At 47.0% G+C, this 15,906-nt stretch overlaps 1 protein-coding gene across 5 annotated transcripts in view; it reads right to left on the reverse strand.

Annotated features, from left to right (window-relative positions):
- kifc3 (kinesin family member C3) overlaps positions 1 to 15,906 on the reverse strand; it is a 50,653-nt gene that overhangs the window by 20,150 nt on the left and 14,597 nt on the right. For 2 of the 5 annotated variants that reach the window (XM_034559051.1, XM_034559042.1), the window contains 8 exons: positions 13,842 to 13,962; positions 7,145 to 7,272; positions 6,874 to 6,955; positions 6,550 to 6,638; positions 5,497 to 5,562; positions 5,079 to 5,222; positions 450 to 710; positions 205 to 378 (listed from right to left, as the gene is read on the reverse strand). In XM_034559051.1, coding sequence (XP_034414942.1) covers positions 205 to 378; positions 450 to 710; positions 5,079 to 5,222; positions 5,497 to 5,562; positions 6,550 to 6,638; positions 6,874 to 6,955; positions 7,145 to 7,272; positions 13,842 to 13,923 — 1,026 coding nt within the window. In that variant the 5' untranslated portion in view covers positions 13,924 to 13,962. Of the gene's footprint in view, positions 1 to 204; positions 379 to 449; positions 711 to 5,078; positions 5,223 to 5,496; positions 5,563 to 6,549; positions 6,639 to 6,873; positions 6,956 to 7,144; positions 7,273 to 11,227; positions 11,269 to 13,841; positions 13,963 to 15,437; positions 15,518 to 15,906 lie in introns of those variants that run through there. The other 3 variants (XM_034559060.1, XM_034559077.1, XM_034559068.1) reach the window with 3 other exon arrangements.

Below are 15,906 nucleotides of genomic sequence, written 5' to 3' on the forward strand. Positions count from 1 at the left end.
GGACGACTTAGAGGATCGACTGCAGGACGACTTAAGAGGATCGACTGCAGGACAACTTAGAGGATCGACTGCAGCGGGCCGACTTAGAGGATCGACTGCAGCGGAACGACTTAGAGGATCGACTGCAGCGGAACGACTTAGAGGAGCAGACGCGTCAGCAGACAGACAGGTCCGCTGCAGCAGATCAGCTCCTTTAGATGTTACCTGCGTCCTGAGCTGAGCGCAGGTCCTCTGCGACTGGTGCAGCTGCGTCTCCAGCTCTCTCAGCAGCTGGCTCTGCACAGACAGCTGCTCCTGCAGCCCGGCGTTCTTCGTCTGCAGCTCCACCAGAGCTCTCTGAGAGTCAGCAGACTCCACCTCCACCGTCTGAGTCACATACTGAGGAATGGAAACAACACGTATTTTATGACCGGTGTGTCAGTCTAACCAGTCAGACCATGTCTGCTCACCTTGACTCTGGGGGGCATTGCTGCCTGCCTGGCGAGCTCCTCCTCATACTCCTGCAGTCGGAGGGAAAGTTTCAGCTCGGCCTCCTCCTGCCTCCGCTTCGACTCCTCCAGCTGCCGGTGGCCGTCGTCCAGCTGGCGGTGGAGGCTCTCTACTCTGGAGCTCTTCTCTAGCAGCTCTCGCTCCAGCTCATTCAGCCGTCGCTCCCTCTGCCGGGCCTGGTTCTCCCAGCGGGACACCTGCCTCTGCAGGGACTCCGCATCCTGCAAGACACAGCGAGGACATTTCTACCGGAGACAGCTGGAGGAATTCTTACACCTTCATTTGGTTTCAAAAAGCAAAGAAATCCCTTGTGAAGAAACACACCACGGCCCTCCCCCTCCATGGAGCTTGTGGATGTAAGGTTAGACCATGTCCTGGTGTAAGGTTAGACCATGTCCTGGATGTAAGGTTAGACCAGGGGTGGGCAAACTACGGCCCGTTAGGCTTTTTAATCTGGCCCGCCGGATAATATATTATAATCATTATAAATTATAGTAAAGATCACTGTGACGCTTCTCCGTTCCCGACTTGAGTTTCCTGAAGCACGATGACTGCAACAGACCAGCATCGATGTTTCTTAATGCTCATTTATTGCTCAGGCTGCGTGTGCGCTCTCCTGCAGCAGAAAGCGTAACATCGATGCTGGTCTGTTGCCGTCATCGTGCTTCGGGAAACTCAAGTTGGGAACGGAGAAGCGTCACAGCGCTGCGTGCCGTGCTTTCTACTGCCGTGTCAGGCTGCGAGTCCAGCCTGCTGCTCGCTGCTCACGTCCACCCCTCACAGGCAAGCTCACCGTAATGTACCGCTTACCGCTAGAAAGAGATCACCGTAATGTACCGCCTACCACTGGAAAGAGATCACCGTAATGTACCGCTTACCGCTGGAAAGAGATCACCGTAATGTACCGCTTACCGCTGGAAAGAGATCACCGTAATGTACCACATACCGTTGGAAAGAGATCACCGTAATGTACCGCTTACCGCTGGAAAGAGATCACCGTAATGTACCGCTTACCGCTGGAAAGAGATCACCGTAATGTACCGCATACCACTGGAAAGAGATCACCGTAATGTACCACATACCGTTGGAAAGAGATCACCGTAATGTACCGCCTACCGCTGGAAAGAGATCACCGTAATGTACCGCATATCGCTGGAAAGAGATCACCGTAATGTACCGCCTACCGCTGGAAAGAGATCACCGTAATGTACCGCTTACCGCTGGAAAGAGATCACCGTAATGTACCGCATATCGCTGGAAAGAGATCACCGTAATGTACCACATACCGTTGGAAAGAGATCACCGTAATGTACCGCATACCGCTGGAAAGAGATCACCGTAATGTACCGCATACCGCTGGAAAGAGATCACCGTAATGTACCACATACCGTTGGAAAGAGATCACCGTAATGTACCACATACCGTTGGAAAGAGATCACCGTAATGTACCGCTTACCGCTGGAAAGAGATCACCGTAATGTACCGCATACCGCTGGAAAGAGATCACCGTAATGTACCACATACCGTTGGAAAGAGATCACCGTAATGTACCGCTTACCGCTGGTAAGGTTAGACCATGTCCTGGATGTAAGGTTAGACCAGGGGTGGGCAAACTACGGCCCGTTAGGCTTTTTAATCTGGCCCGCCGGATAATATATTATAATCATTATAAATTATAGTAAAGATCACTGTGACGCTTCTCCATTCCTGACTTGAGTTTCCTGAAGCACGATGACTGCAACAGACCAGTAATGTACCGCATACCGCTGGAAAGAGATCACCGTAATGTACCACATACCGTTGGAAAGAGATCACCGTAATGTACCGCATACCGCTGGAAAGAGATCACCGTAATGTACCACATACCGTTGGAAAGAGATCACCGTAATGTACCGCCTACCGCTGGAAAGAGATCACCGTAATGTACCGCATATCGCTGGAAAGAGATCACCGTAATGTACCGCCTACCGCTGGAAAGAGATCACCGTAATGTACCGCTTACCGCTGGAAAGAGATCACCGTAATGTACCGCATATCGCTGGAAAGAGATCACCGTAATGTACCACATACCGTTGGAAAGAGATCACCGTAATGTACCGCATACCGCTGGAAAGAGATCACCGTAATGTACCGCATACCGCTGGAAAGAGATCACCGTAATGTACCACATACCGTTGGAAAGAGATCACCGTAATGTACCACATACCGTTGGAAAGAGATCACCGTAATGTACCGCTTACCGCTGGAAAGAGATCACCGTAATGTACCGCATACCGCTGGAAAGAGATCACCGTAATGTACCACATACCGTTGGAAAGAGATCACCGTAATGTACCGCTTACCGCTGGTAAGGTTAGACCATGTCCTGGATGTAAGGTTAGACCAGGGGTGGGCAAACTACGGCCCGTTAGGCTTTTTAATCTGGCCCGCCGGATAATATATTATAATCATTATAAATTATAGTAAAGATCACTGTGACGCTTCTCCATTCCTGACTTGAGTTTCCTGAAGCACGATGACTGCAACAGACCAGTAATGTACCGCATACCGCTGGAAAGAGATCACCGTAATGTACCACATACCGTTGGAAAGAGATCACCGTAATGTACCGCATACCGCTGGAAAGAGATCACCGTAATGTACCACATACCGTTGGAAAGAGATCACCGTAATGTACCGCTTACCGCTGGAAAGAGATCACCGTAATGTACCGCATACCGTTGGAAAGAGATCACCGTAATGTACCGCATACCGCTGGAAAGAAATCACCGTAATGTACCGCATACCGCTGGAAAGAGATCACCGTAATGTACCGCATACCGCTGGAAAGAGATCACCGTAATGTACCGCTTACCGCTGGAAAGAGATCACCGTAATGTACCGCATATCACTGGAAAGAGATCACCGTAATGTACCGCTTACCGCTGGAAAGAGATCACCGTAATGTACCGCATATCACTGGAAAGAGATCACCGTAATGTACCGCTTACCGCTGGAAAGAGATCACCGTAATGTACCGCATACCGCTGGAAAGAGATCACCGTAATGTACAGCATACCGCTGGAAAGAGATCACCGTAATGTACCGCTTACCGCTGGAAAGAGATCAACGTAATGTACCGCATACCGCTGGAAAGAGATCACCGTAATGTACCGCATATCACTGGAAAGAGATCACCGTAATGTACCGCTTACCGCTGGAAAGAGATCACCGTAATGTACCGCATACCGCTGGAAAGAGATCACCGTAATGTACCGCTTACCGCTGGAAAGAGATCACCGTAATGTACCGCATACCGCTGGAAAGAGATCACCGTAATGTACCGCCTACCGCTGGAAAGAGATCACCGTAATGTACCGCTTACCGCTGGAAAGTGATGACCGTAATGTACCGCATATCGCTGGAAAGAGATCACCGTAATGTACCGCATATCGCTGGAAAGAGATCACCGTAATGTACCGCATACCGCTGGAAAGCGCCGCTTCTTAGTGTTCACAATCCTTTGGAATTACGTCGTAAAGCGTTAACTTTCGAAGAGTTCCGGAAATTTGAATTTGGCATGTCACTTTCTGTCGCCGGAGACGGGGTTCGTACTACAGTTTTAGAGTTGTAAAATTAACAGCTGCATCCAGAGTATTTTTCCTCGGCATAACGAACGCACATCAAACCCACGGGACTGCACCGCCCCGGACCAACAACACTGTTACACTGAAACGGGTTCTTCACTTTTTAGTTATTGGCTTTTACTTGTAATTCATATTGGTTCACACAAACACTCTCCATCTATCTGATACTGGCCCGGCTGTCAAATGTCAAAGTCATTGTGGCCCCTCAGCCAAAAGGTTTGCCCAGCCCTGGGTTAGACCATGTCCTGGGTGTGAGGTTAGACCATGACCTGGGTGTGAGGTTAGACCATGTCCTGGGTGTGAGGTTAGACCATGTCCTGGTTGTGAGGTTAGACCATGTCCTGGATGTGAGGTTAGACCATGTCCTGGGTGTGAGGTTAGACCATGTCCTGGGTGTGAGGTTAGACCATGTCCTGGATGTGAGGTTAGACCATGTCCTGGGTGTGAGGTTAGACCATGTCGTGGGTGTGAGGTTAGACCATGTCCTGGATGTGAGGTTAGACCATGTCCTGGGTGTGAGGTTAGACCATGTCCTGGGTGTAAGGTTAGACCATGTCCTGGATGTAGACCGGACCCGATCTGTTCGCAGCACGGTACCCAAGTACCAATGTTTTGAAGCGGATGCGGGCGGCCACCGGTAACCAGTGAAGGTTGCGGAGGAGCGGAGGATTGTGGGTAAATTTAGGAGGTTATAAACCAGTCGAGCAGCTGCATTCTGGATGAGCTGTAGAGGTCGAATGACATTAGCAGGTAGACCTGAAGGAGGAGTTACAGTAGTCTAGATGTGAGATGACCAGAGCCTGGACCAGAGCCTGGACCAGGACCTGTGCCGAGTGAGTAGGAGGTCGTATTCTCCTGATGTTGTGCAACATGTACCTACAGGAACGTGGTGTCGCAGTAATGATGGCAGTCTGGGTCTCTACCTGTCTGTCTGCGTCTCTACCTGTCTGTCTGCGTCTCTACCTGTCTGTGGGGGCAGTGGCTGCAGCTTTCTGCAGCAGCGTCGAGGCTCTGAAGCTCTGAACTCCTGCATGACTTCAGCTCCTGCTTCAGACGCTGGTTCTCCACCACCAGCAGCTCCAGCTGCTTCTCCAGGTCTGTCGCCCCCTAACACACACACACACACACACACACACACACACACACACACACACACACACACACACACACACACACACACACACACACACACACACACACACACACACACACACACACACACACACACACACACACACACACACACACACACACACACACACACACACACACACACACACACACACACACACACACACACACACACACACACACACACACACAGTTATTCCTGTGAGACACAGCTACACTGTGTGTGCTCCTCTGGAATGCAGCGTCTCACCAGTTCAGAGCGTAGTCTCTCCACCTCCTGAGTCTGATCCGACAGCTTATCCTCCAGCTCCTCCACCTGTAAAAACAACTCGTCAGCTCTTTATTTCAGATTTTTTTCATCTGTACAGGTGTGATGTGTTTCCTGTATATCATCAGTTGTACAGGTGTGATGTGTTTCCTGTATATCATCAGTTGTACAGGTGTGATGTGTTTCCTGTATATCATCATCTGTACAGGTGTGATGTGTTTCCTGTATATCATCATCTGTACAGGTGTGATGTGTTTCCTGTATATCATCATCTGTACAGGTGTGATGTGTTTCCTGTATATCATCATCTGTACAGGTGTGATGTGTTTCCTGTATATCATCATCTGTACAGGTGTGAGGTGTTTCCTGTATATCATCAGCTGTACAGGTGTGATGCGTTTCCTGTATATCATCATCTGTACAGGTGTGAGGTGTTTCCTGTATATCATCATCTGTACAGGTGTGATGTGTTTCCTGTATATCAGCTGTACAGGTGTGAGGTGTTTCCTGTCTATCATCATCTGTACAGGTGTGATGTGTTTCCTGTATATCATCATCTGTACAGGTGTGATGTGTTTCCTGTATATCAGCTGTACAGGTGTGAGGTGTTTCCTGTCTATCATCATCTGTACAGGTGTGATGTGTTTCCTGTATATCATCATCTGTACAGGTGTGATGTGTTTCCTGTATATCAGCTGTACAGGTGTGATGTGTTTCCTGTATATCATCATCTGTACAGGTGTGATGTGTTTCCTGTATATCAGCTGTACAGGTGTGATGTGTTTCCTGTATATCAGCTGTACAGGTGTGAGGTGTTTCCTGTATATCATCATCTGTACAGGTGTGAGGTGTTTCCTGTATATCAGCTGTACAGGTGTGAGGTGTTTCCTGTATATCAGCTGTACAGGTGTGAGGTGTTTCCTGTATATCAGCTGTACAGGTGTGAGGTGTTTCCTGTATATCATCATCTGTACAGGTGTGATGTGTTTCCTGTATATCAGCTGTACAGGTGTGATGTGTTTCCTATAGACGTACCTGTGTGCACAGCCGAGTAACCAGCTGCTCTTCTTCTGGACAGCGGAGACGATCTGAAAGCGGTTCACCTGGCTGTAAGACCCTCACACCTAGGTTTCCACCAGGAGATGGCAGTCACTATGAGGTTCAGTTACTTAATGTTTGTAGAATATTTCTTTCTGTATTTTCATTGAACTGCTTCTTCATCTTTATTAAGATTTCATAGCACAAATAGAAAGTTGGCTTTTAGTGGAGACTTCTTCCTGTCAGATGATTGTTGACACATGGACACACTGATCTGACCATCATCGTCATCCTCAGCGCTACTTTCAGGGCTGTTCTCACCGTGTGGAGTCTGAAGACACGCCTCCTCCTGGACGCTGCACTGCTGGAGCAGCAGGTGACGGGAGACTTTGTCCTGTAGAGCCTGAAAAAACACACACAGTAACTCAAAACACACACACACACACACACACACACACACACACACACACAGTAACTCAAAACACACACACACACACACAGTAACTCAAAACACACACACACACACACACACAGTAACTCAAAACACACACACACAGTAACTCAAAACACACACACACACACACACACACACCTGGATGAGCAGCTGGCTGGGTGCTTGTGTTTCAGACAGCTCTGTGGTCAGAGAGAAGGCGGCGGTAGGCAGAGAAAGGAAGGAGCCTTCGTCTTCATCATCACTCATCAGGAGGTCCACTGAGCTGGCTATGGACACATAGGAGGGACAAACAGAGCCAAGAGTGAGAATTCTTGTTCTTTCATTGGTCGACTGCTCACAACCTGAAACCAGCAGAGCAACCTCACCTGTACAACCAGAAACCAGCAGAACAACCTCACCTGTACAACCAGAAACCAGCAGAACAACATCACCTGAACAACCAGAAACCAGCAGAACATCCTCACCTGCACAACCAGAAACCAGCAGAACAACCTCACCTGAACAACCAGAAACCAGCAGAACAACATCACCTGAACAACCAGAAACCAGCAGAACATCCTCACCTGTACAACCAGAAACCAGCAGAACAACATCACCTGAACAACCAGAAACCAGCAGAACAACATCACCTGAACAACCAGAAACCAGCAGAACAACCTCACCTGTACAACCAGAAACCAGCAGAACAACATCACCTGAACAACCAGAAACCAGCAGAACAACCTCACCTGCACAACCAGAAACCAGCAGAACAACCTCACCTGAACAACCAGAAACCAGCAGAACATCACCTGTACAACCAGAAACCAGCAGAACAACCTCACCTGAACAACCAGAAACCAGGAGAACAACATCACCTGAACAACCAGAAACCAGCAGAACAACCTCACCTGTACAACCAGAAACCAGCAGAACAACCTCACCTGTACAACCAGAAACCAGCAGAACAACATCACCTGTACAACCAGAAACCAGCAGAACAACATCACCTGAACAACCAGAACAACATCACCTGAACAACCAGAAATCAGCAGAACAACCTCACCTGTACAACCAGAAACCAGCAGAACAACCTCACCTGTACAACCAGAAACCAGCAGAACAACATCACCTGTACAACCAGAAACCAGCAGAACAACATCACCTGTACAACCAGAAACCAGCAGAACATCACCTGTACAACCAGAAACCAGCAGAACATCACCTGTACAACCAGAAACCAGCAGAACAACCTCACCTGAACAACCAGAAACCAGCAGAACAACCTCACCTGAACAACCAGAAACCAGCAGAACATCACCTGTACAACCAGAAACCAGCAGAACAACATCACCTGAACAACCAGAAACCAGCAGAACAACCTCACCTGAACAACCAGAAACCAGCAGAACATCACCTGTACAACCAGAAACCAGCAGAACAACCTCACCTGAACAACCAGAAACCAGCAGAACATCACCTGTACAACCAGAAACCAGCAAAACAACATCACCTGTACAACCAGAAACCAGCAGAACAACATCACCTGTACAACCAGAAACCAGCAGAACAATGTCCGAACAACAAACCGGCAGCGTCAACACTAATTTGACTTTAGTTCACACCTGATCAGAAAAGATTGGCGACATTAATTGGTGTTCATTGAAACTCCTTTGGCTCACCAGGTGATGTCTCCTGGAGCTCATAGACCTCCTGATGTTTATTTGTTTGACAGAATTAAAGCTGTAAGCCGTAACCCGTAATTATTGAGGTCATTGCAACACAAGAAATAACCTAGATTGTGTTTTCTTTTTTAAGAAGCTTGGGTTCCTGAGTAAACCTGCACTCCTCCTGAATGCCACGGAAACCAGTCCAACCAGATAAGAGCTGATAACAGTCGTGACACATGCTTTCCTTCTGGAACACTCTCACTGCTCGATATGGTTACAATAACTCCTGCAACAACAAAAGGAGGTATTCACAGAGGTAATTCAACAACAAGAGAAGAGCTTCAAATCTTTTGTTGAAATGATAATGGAGTCTGCGAACAATCATATGGACATGTTAACATGTTAAACTTGCAAGATCTCAAAATGAGCATTCAATACACCCAGAAGGAAATGGATGACCTGAAATCAGACAATGCAAATCAGCTGGCCGTGTGCGATAGTAAACAATAGGATAGGACGAGGGAAAAGATCCAGGCCATCAACAAGAACATCGACTATTTAGAGGGCCAGTCCAGGAGAAATAACCTGGTTATTGATGGGATGGTAGAAACTGAAAAAGAAGGATGAGCTGAGGTGGAGGATAAGGTACGGAGATTACTGTCTAAAACTACAGCTCGGGAGCAACCGTGAGTTGGAGCTGGAGCACGCATATCGAACAGGAAGGCTGGTGCAGATGGCAACAGACCGCCGGTAGTCGTCAAGTTCCTTAGATACAAGGACATAGTAGCTGCTCTTCAGAATGCTAGACACCTAAAAGGAACTAACATTTGTATCAACGATGAAAACCCAGAAGGTTTTTTTGTGGGTGATTTAAATATTGATTGGTTATCTACCTGTCCGTTAAAGAAGAAGCTTCTTGCAGTAGCCGGTGCTTGTAATCCAACACAAACTATTACATTAGTACAAATAAGATGGGCTAAGATCATCTAAATGTATTGATCACTACTTCGCAAATACCCCTGAACTCTGCTCTAAAGCAGTGTCAGTAGTTCTTGGTTTCAGCGATCACAATTTAATAAAACTAAAGTCCAGAAAGCCGCCTGTAGGACACTCAAGGTCAAGCACAAGCACTTCCAAGAAGAATCTTTTATGGAGGATGTAAAGAATGCTAACTGGTCAATGGTGTGTCAAGAGGAGGACCCAGATGTGGCACCATTGAAAAAAAACTGTAAAGGCAAAATGTGACTTATGGGTCAGTAGAGATTTATAAACACTTATGATGCAACGGAGTATTACCAGAGTAAAATTAACGACTCAAAGAATGACGGGAAAAAACATCAAGCTATGCTAACATAATAAATAATGGTACTTTCCTCAATAAACCAGGAGATTGCCAATTACTTTAATAATTACTTCATGAGTAAAGTTGATATCTCAGAAAGAACTTGATACCTACTGATGGCTCCTCCTCATGCACACTAATTGAGAATTATATGATGAAGGATAAAAACTGGCAATTGGTTCTGGTTACTGATAAACTGGCTGGTATAAACTGTTGCGACCTGCTTTTCATCACTTATCTAATCCAATATAAAGAAGAAAGAAATGTACACATTTATTTATGTGACTTTGTTTAGTGTTTAGCTCGCAGTGACGGAGCTACAAGCAGATTGGCAGAAGCCGAGCGAAGTGAACGAGCTGGGGTGTAAGGTTAGACCATGTCCTGGGTGTGAGGTTAGACCATGTCCTGGGTGTGAGGTTAGACCATGTCCTGGGTGTGAGGTTAGACCATGTCCTGGGTGTGAGGTTAGACCATGTCCTGGGTGTAAGGTTAGACTATGTCCTGGATGTGAGGTTATACCATGTCCTGGGTGTGAGGTTAGACCATGTCCTGGGTGTGAGGTTAGACCATGTCCTGGATGTGAGGTTAGACCATGTCCTGGGTGTGAGGTTAGACCATGTCCTGGGTGTGAGGTTAGACCATGTCCTGGGTGTGAGGTTAGACCATGTCCTGGGTGTGAGGTTAGACCATGTCCTGGGTGTGAGGTTAGACCATGTCCTGGATGTGAGGTTAGACCATGTCCTGGATGTGAGGTTAGACCATGTCCTGGATGTGAGGTTAGACCATGTCCTGGGTGTAAGGTTAGACCATGTCCTGGGTGTGAGGTTAGACCATGTCCTGGATGTGAGGTTAGACCATGTCCTGGATGTAGACCGGACCCGATCTGTTCGCAGCACGGTACCCAAGTACCAATGTTTTGAAGCGGATGCGGGCGGCCACCGGTAACCGGTGAAGGTCGCAGAGGATTGTGGGTAAATTTAGGAGGTTATAAACCAGACGAGCAGCTGCATTCTGGATGAGCTGTAGAGGTCGAATGGCATTAGCAGGTAGATCTGAAGGAGGAGTTACAGTAGTCTAGCCGTGAGATGACCAGAGCCTGGACCAGAACCTGGACCAGAACCTGGACCAGAACCTGGACCAGAACCTGGACCAGAGCCTGGACCAGAACCTGTGCCGCCTTCTGAGTGAGAAGAGGTCGTATTCTCCTGATGTTGTACAGCATGTACCTACAGGAGCGTGTTATTGTGGTAATGTTGGCAGTCAGGGAGAGTTGACTGACAGGTGTCACACCGAGGTTCCTGGCAGTCGGGGGCGGAGCCAACACTGAGTTGTTGAAGGTGATAGACAGGCCGTGATGGGAGAACCTTTTCCTGGAAGGAGGAGAAGTTCAGTCTTGTCCGGGTTAATTTTCAGGTGGTGAGCAGACATCCACTAAGAGATGTCAATCAGACAACCACTGAGAGATGTCAGTCAGACATCCACTGAGAGATGTCGGTCAGACATCCACTGAGAGATGTCAGTCAGACATCCACTGAGAGATGTCAATCAGACATCCACTGAGAGATGTCAGACAGACATCCACTGAGAGATGTCGGTCAGACATCCACTGAGAGATGTCAGTCAGACATCCACTGAGAGATGTCAGACAGACATCCACTGAGAGATGTCGGTCAGACATCCACTGAGAGATGTCAGTCAGACATCCACTGAGAGATGTCAGTCAGACAGGCAGAGATTCGTGCTGCTACCTGTGTTTCAGATTGGGGAAACGAGAGGATCAGTTGGGTGTCGTCAGCATAGCTGTGGTAGGTGAAGCCATGAGAGAGAATGACAGAGAGAGAGAGTTGGTGTACAGAGAGAAGAGAAGAGGACCAAGGACTGAACCCTGAGGGACCCCAGTAGTCCCAGTAGTAGACAAGGCTCAGACACAGGTAGGATGAGAAGAGTGAGAGCAGAGCCTGAGATACCAGGTCCTGGAGGGAGGACATGAGGATCTGGTGGTTCACTGTGTCAAAGGCAGCGGAAAGGTCTAGAAGGATAAGGACAGAGGAGAGAGAGGCTGCTCTAGTGTGAAGGATAAGGACAGAGGAGAGAGGATGCTCTAGTGTGAAGGATAAGGACAGAGGAGAGAGAGGCTGCTCTAGCAGTGTGAAGCTGCTCAGAGACAGCAAGGAGGGCAGTCTCTGTTGAGTGGCCTTGAATCCAGACTGGTGGGGGTCTAGAAGGTTATTACTGTGGAGAAAGGAGGAGACTTGGTTAAAGATAGCTCGCTCTAGAGTTTTGGAAAGGAAGGGGAGGAGAGAGACAGGTCTGTAGTTATTGACTTTAGGTCTGTAGTTGTTGACTTCAGGTCTGTAGTTGTTGACTCGAGAGTGGGTTTCAGGAGAGGGTTGACTCCGCCTCCTTCAGAGAGTTAGGGAAACAGCCGGTTGAGAGGGAGGTGTTAATAAGATGGGTGAGAAAGGGAAGAAGGTCCGGAGCAATGGACTGGAGAAGGTGAGACGGGATGGGGTCAAGGGGGCAGGTGGTTGGGGGGGTCAGAGGTTACCAAGGTAAGAACTTGATTGGGAGACAGGGGGATAAAAGAGGAAAACGAGGGGGAAGAAGATGAAGTTACTGGAGGTAAACTAAACTAAACTTCACTATAGCCTTCTCATGTTTTTTAGAAAGGTAATATTTAAATCAGACACCCGAATATTTCTTCAATCAGTTCCAATGTACATGTAACAGACATAACCATCACACAAGGAACACTAGTTTAGGTCACTTGATACCTCCAACCCCAAGAACAAACCTCCTCAAACATTCAGTAAAAATGAAAACAAACAACATTGCTTTTGTAGTCATTTGATCCTTCTTTGTATAAATTACGGATGCACTGCACGATATACATCATAGTCCTTGACTGCACTAGGTATCTGACTACTATTTTTATTTATTTTTTATTATTCTGTTTGTACTATTTTTAACTGTTTGTTTCACGTCATGTTTTGCACGTTGTGTATATATTACATTTGGTCCTTTCTGTGGACCCCAGGAAGATTAGCGTCCGCTGAACTAAACTCTGTGTGTGCTCACAGATCTTATCAACCTGAGAACAATCTGCACTTTGTGGGAAAACCGGAGCACCTGAGCATTAAACAGACTTAACTCACAGCATTCAGGTCGGCTTCACTGTTGAACTGAAGCAACACCGACAGGATTACCAGCACATGTAATCACTTACAGGAGAAAACTTTTTCAAACATACACACACTTCTTACAATCAGGATTTAGTGCTGAAATTAATGGTAATTCATGTTTTTATTCAAACTCCAAAGGTTTTCCTGTGGTCTCTTTGGACTCTACTTACTAAAGATGGACAGCTGGTCATTGCTGGTTTGTGGCCGTAGCCATCTTGGCTTTTTGGCCGTAATCTTGGCTTTTTGGCACTTTATTTTCACTTCATGAAATGTCTTTAAACTGAGAACGTTGTTTGTATTCCTGGAGTCATGTGGCTTTGAAGAGAGCATAGACAAGTTTCCTTATTATTTAAATTCACCGTGAGCAGACCGCTGTTTGACCTCAGTGAATCTGTTGTTCTGATAAGAATGTTCCAAACAAACCAAAATGTTTTAATCCTGACATAAGGAAATTAACAGGAAATTAAGAAAATACAAATAGCAGCAATAACAAATAAGCTAAATAAATAAGTCTTCAGTGAAGATAAGAAACAAACAAAGAAATGTGACTTCATCTGTTCACCTGTTAGTCTGCTTCTTCTCACTGTGGAGCTCCATTCATTAATAACAGGTCACACACACAGAGAAAGGAAGGATCCTTCTGGGACAGACGTCTGACTCACCGTCCAATGAGATGTCTTTCTTCCAGAGTTCCTGCAGGCAGGGGACGTGGCCTAGATCCCAGGTCTTTCTTGTACTGAACATGACCACCGGGCCGTGCAGAGCGTTGGAATGCTGGACCGGCTGCAAGGAAGACAGAGCAATATAGCTTTTCAGAGTAAAAGTGAAATGAGTAGAAAGCAGAAATTAAATTGTGTGTTAATGAACGTGTCATAATGGAAACATGACCCTACATACATAAAAGATAGGATACTCATTTAGATTTGTATTTGATAGCCATCTGATTGTGTTTAAATGGTTAATAAAGTATTATCTTATCTTAAACTAAAAGTTACAAGAACAAAACTCTGGTGAGCCTCGCTGCCCAACGACCTGTCTGAACCTTTACCATTCAAGGTCACCAATAAACCTCAACCATCAGAGGTCAAAGCTGTTAACTGTTAACCCACCAAAGTAGTGCCTCGTATGCAGGGCTGCAGGGACAGAACCAGTAAGGTTCTATCTGAGGATGCAGCAGTGATGGAACCTTACTGCACCTTTCAACCTCCTCACAGGAGGCAGCAGTCTGATCCAGAGCCATCAGATCCAGAATCAGCACAAAACCAGAACCTGGTACTGGGTTTTAGCTGGCTGAATTCAAGCTAACTCCTGACTGATGCTCCACAGGGACTCATTGTATAACTATACACTATAGAGACATGCCGAGTCCTGGCCACATCATACACATTGCATTACTGTATGTTACTAAATATCTTCTTCATGACATGAAGATAAAGAATAAGACAATTATGCTTCAAACCTTTATCTTTAGTCTTCAGCATTTACATTAATAACAAGGTTTAAGATTGTCCTCCTCATGTATCTGTACCTTCTACCTGTACCTAAATACATATATGCACCTCTACCTGTACCTAAACCCGTATCTGTACCTCTATCCGTACCTCTACCCGCATCGCTACCGTAACCCGTATCTGTACCTCTACCACAACCCGTATCTGTATCTACACCAGATATGGGTTGAGGGGTGACTGAGTCAGTGGTTAGCAGGTCCATCCTTCAGAGGATCCACAGTTTGATCCCCAGCTCTGCTAGCCAATGTGTCCTTGAACAAGACATTTAACCCCAAATTGCTCCACTTAGCTGTCTACGATTTATGTATGAATGTAAGTCGCTTTTGGAATGAAATGTAATGTACACACAATTTCTTGGTAGGGCAGCGAAAAAATGATTTTCATTGAAAAGAGCACCAACGGTAATAGAAACGGTTCTTTGGAGGAAACAACCCTGTACTGTACATGAGGGATATGCTAATGACGATGATCACAGGAGGAAGAGCAGAGAGAAGATGTTAGCAGACAGAAGGAGGATAATCAGGACGAGTGAGGACATCCACACAGGAATGAGAGAAACCAAAAAATGAAGCTCCATGCTGCTCGTATTCAGGTCATCAGAAACACAACCCTCTGCATCGGGTTACAGACCTCCATCGCTCCCTTCCTCCCTCTCTCCCTCATCTCACTGAGGACTAAGTCAACATGTCTGTGTCCTGCTGTCTAGCCTCATCCCTCCCTCTTTGTGTCCTTTCCGTCCGTCCTTACCTCCCTGAGGCCTTGCCGTCCTGCTCATTGCTGCATCCTCCTCCTCGCTGCAGCTTCACACAGCCGGATCAGTGTCAACGCTCCCCCCCCAACACAGATTCCTCCCTCTCTGTTCCCCTAGCAACAGCACAGCAGCGTCACACCTCCTCTAGCACCGCCCCACCCAGCGACAGATAAATATTTCAGCCTCAACTGAAGCATGAGGAGCTGCTCCCCCGATCGACTGAAATATGCAACAGCCCTTTGAGGGGGCAGGTCCACCCATAAGGGGGGGTGGGCTCCTTTGATTCTGAAGCCACAAGTATTCACCGTTTCCTGTTAAAACAACATTGTGAATCCCCCCCTCCGGAAGAGGAATCTCAGCAAAGAGACCGGCGTGCTCCAGCAGCATCAACCTGATCCAGACGTCTGTGCTCATGAGAGACGACCATGTTTCCTGTATCGACGTGAGGGTCAAAGGTCAGACGGG

This window comes from Cyclopterus lumpus, chromosome 3, assembly GCF_009769545.1.
Source record: "Cyclopterus lumpus isolate fCycLum1 chromosome 3, fCycLum1.pri, whole genome shotgun sequence".
NCBI classification, from domain to species: domain Eukaryota; kingdom Metazoa; phylum Chordata; class Actinopteri; order Perciformes; family Cyclopteridae; genus Cyclopterus; species Cyclopterus lumpus.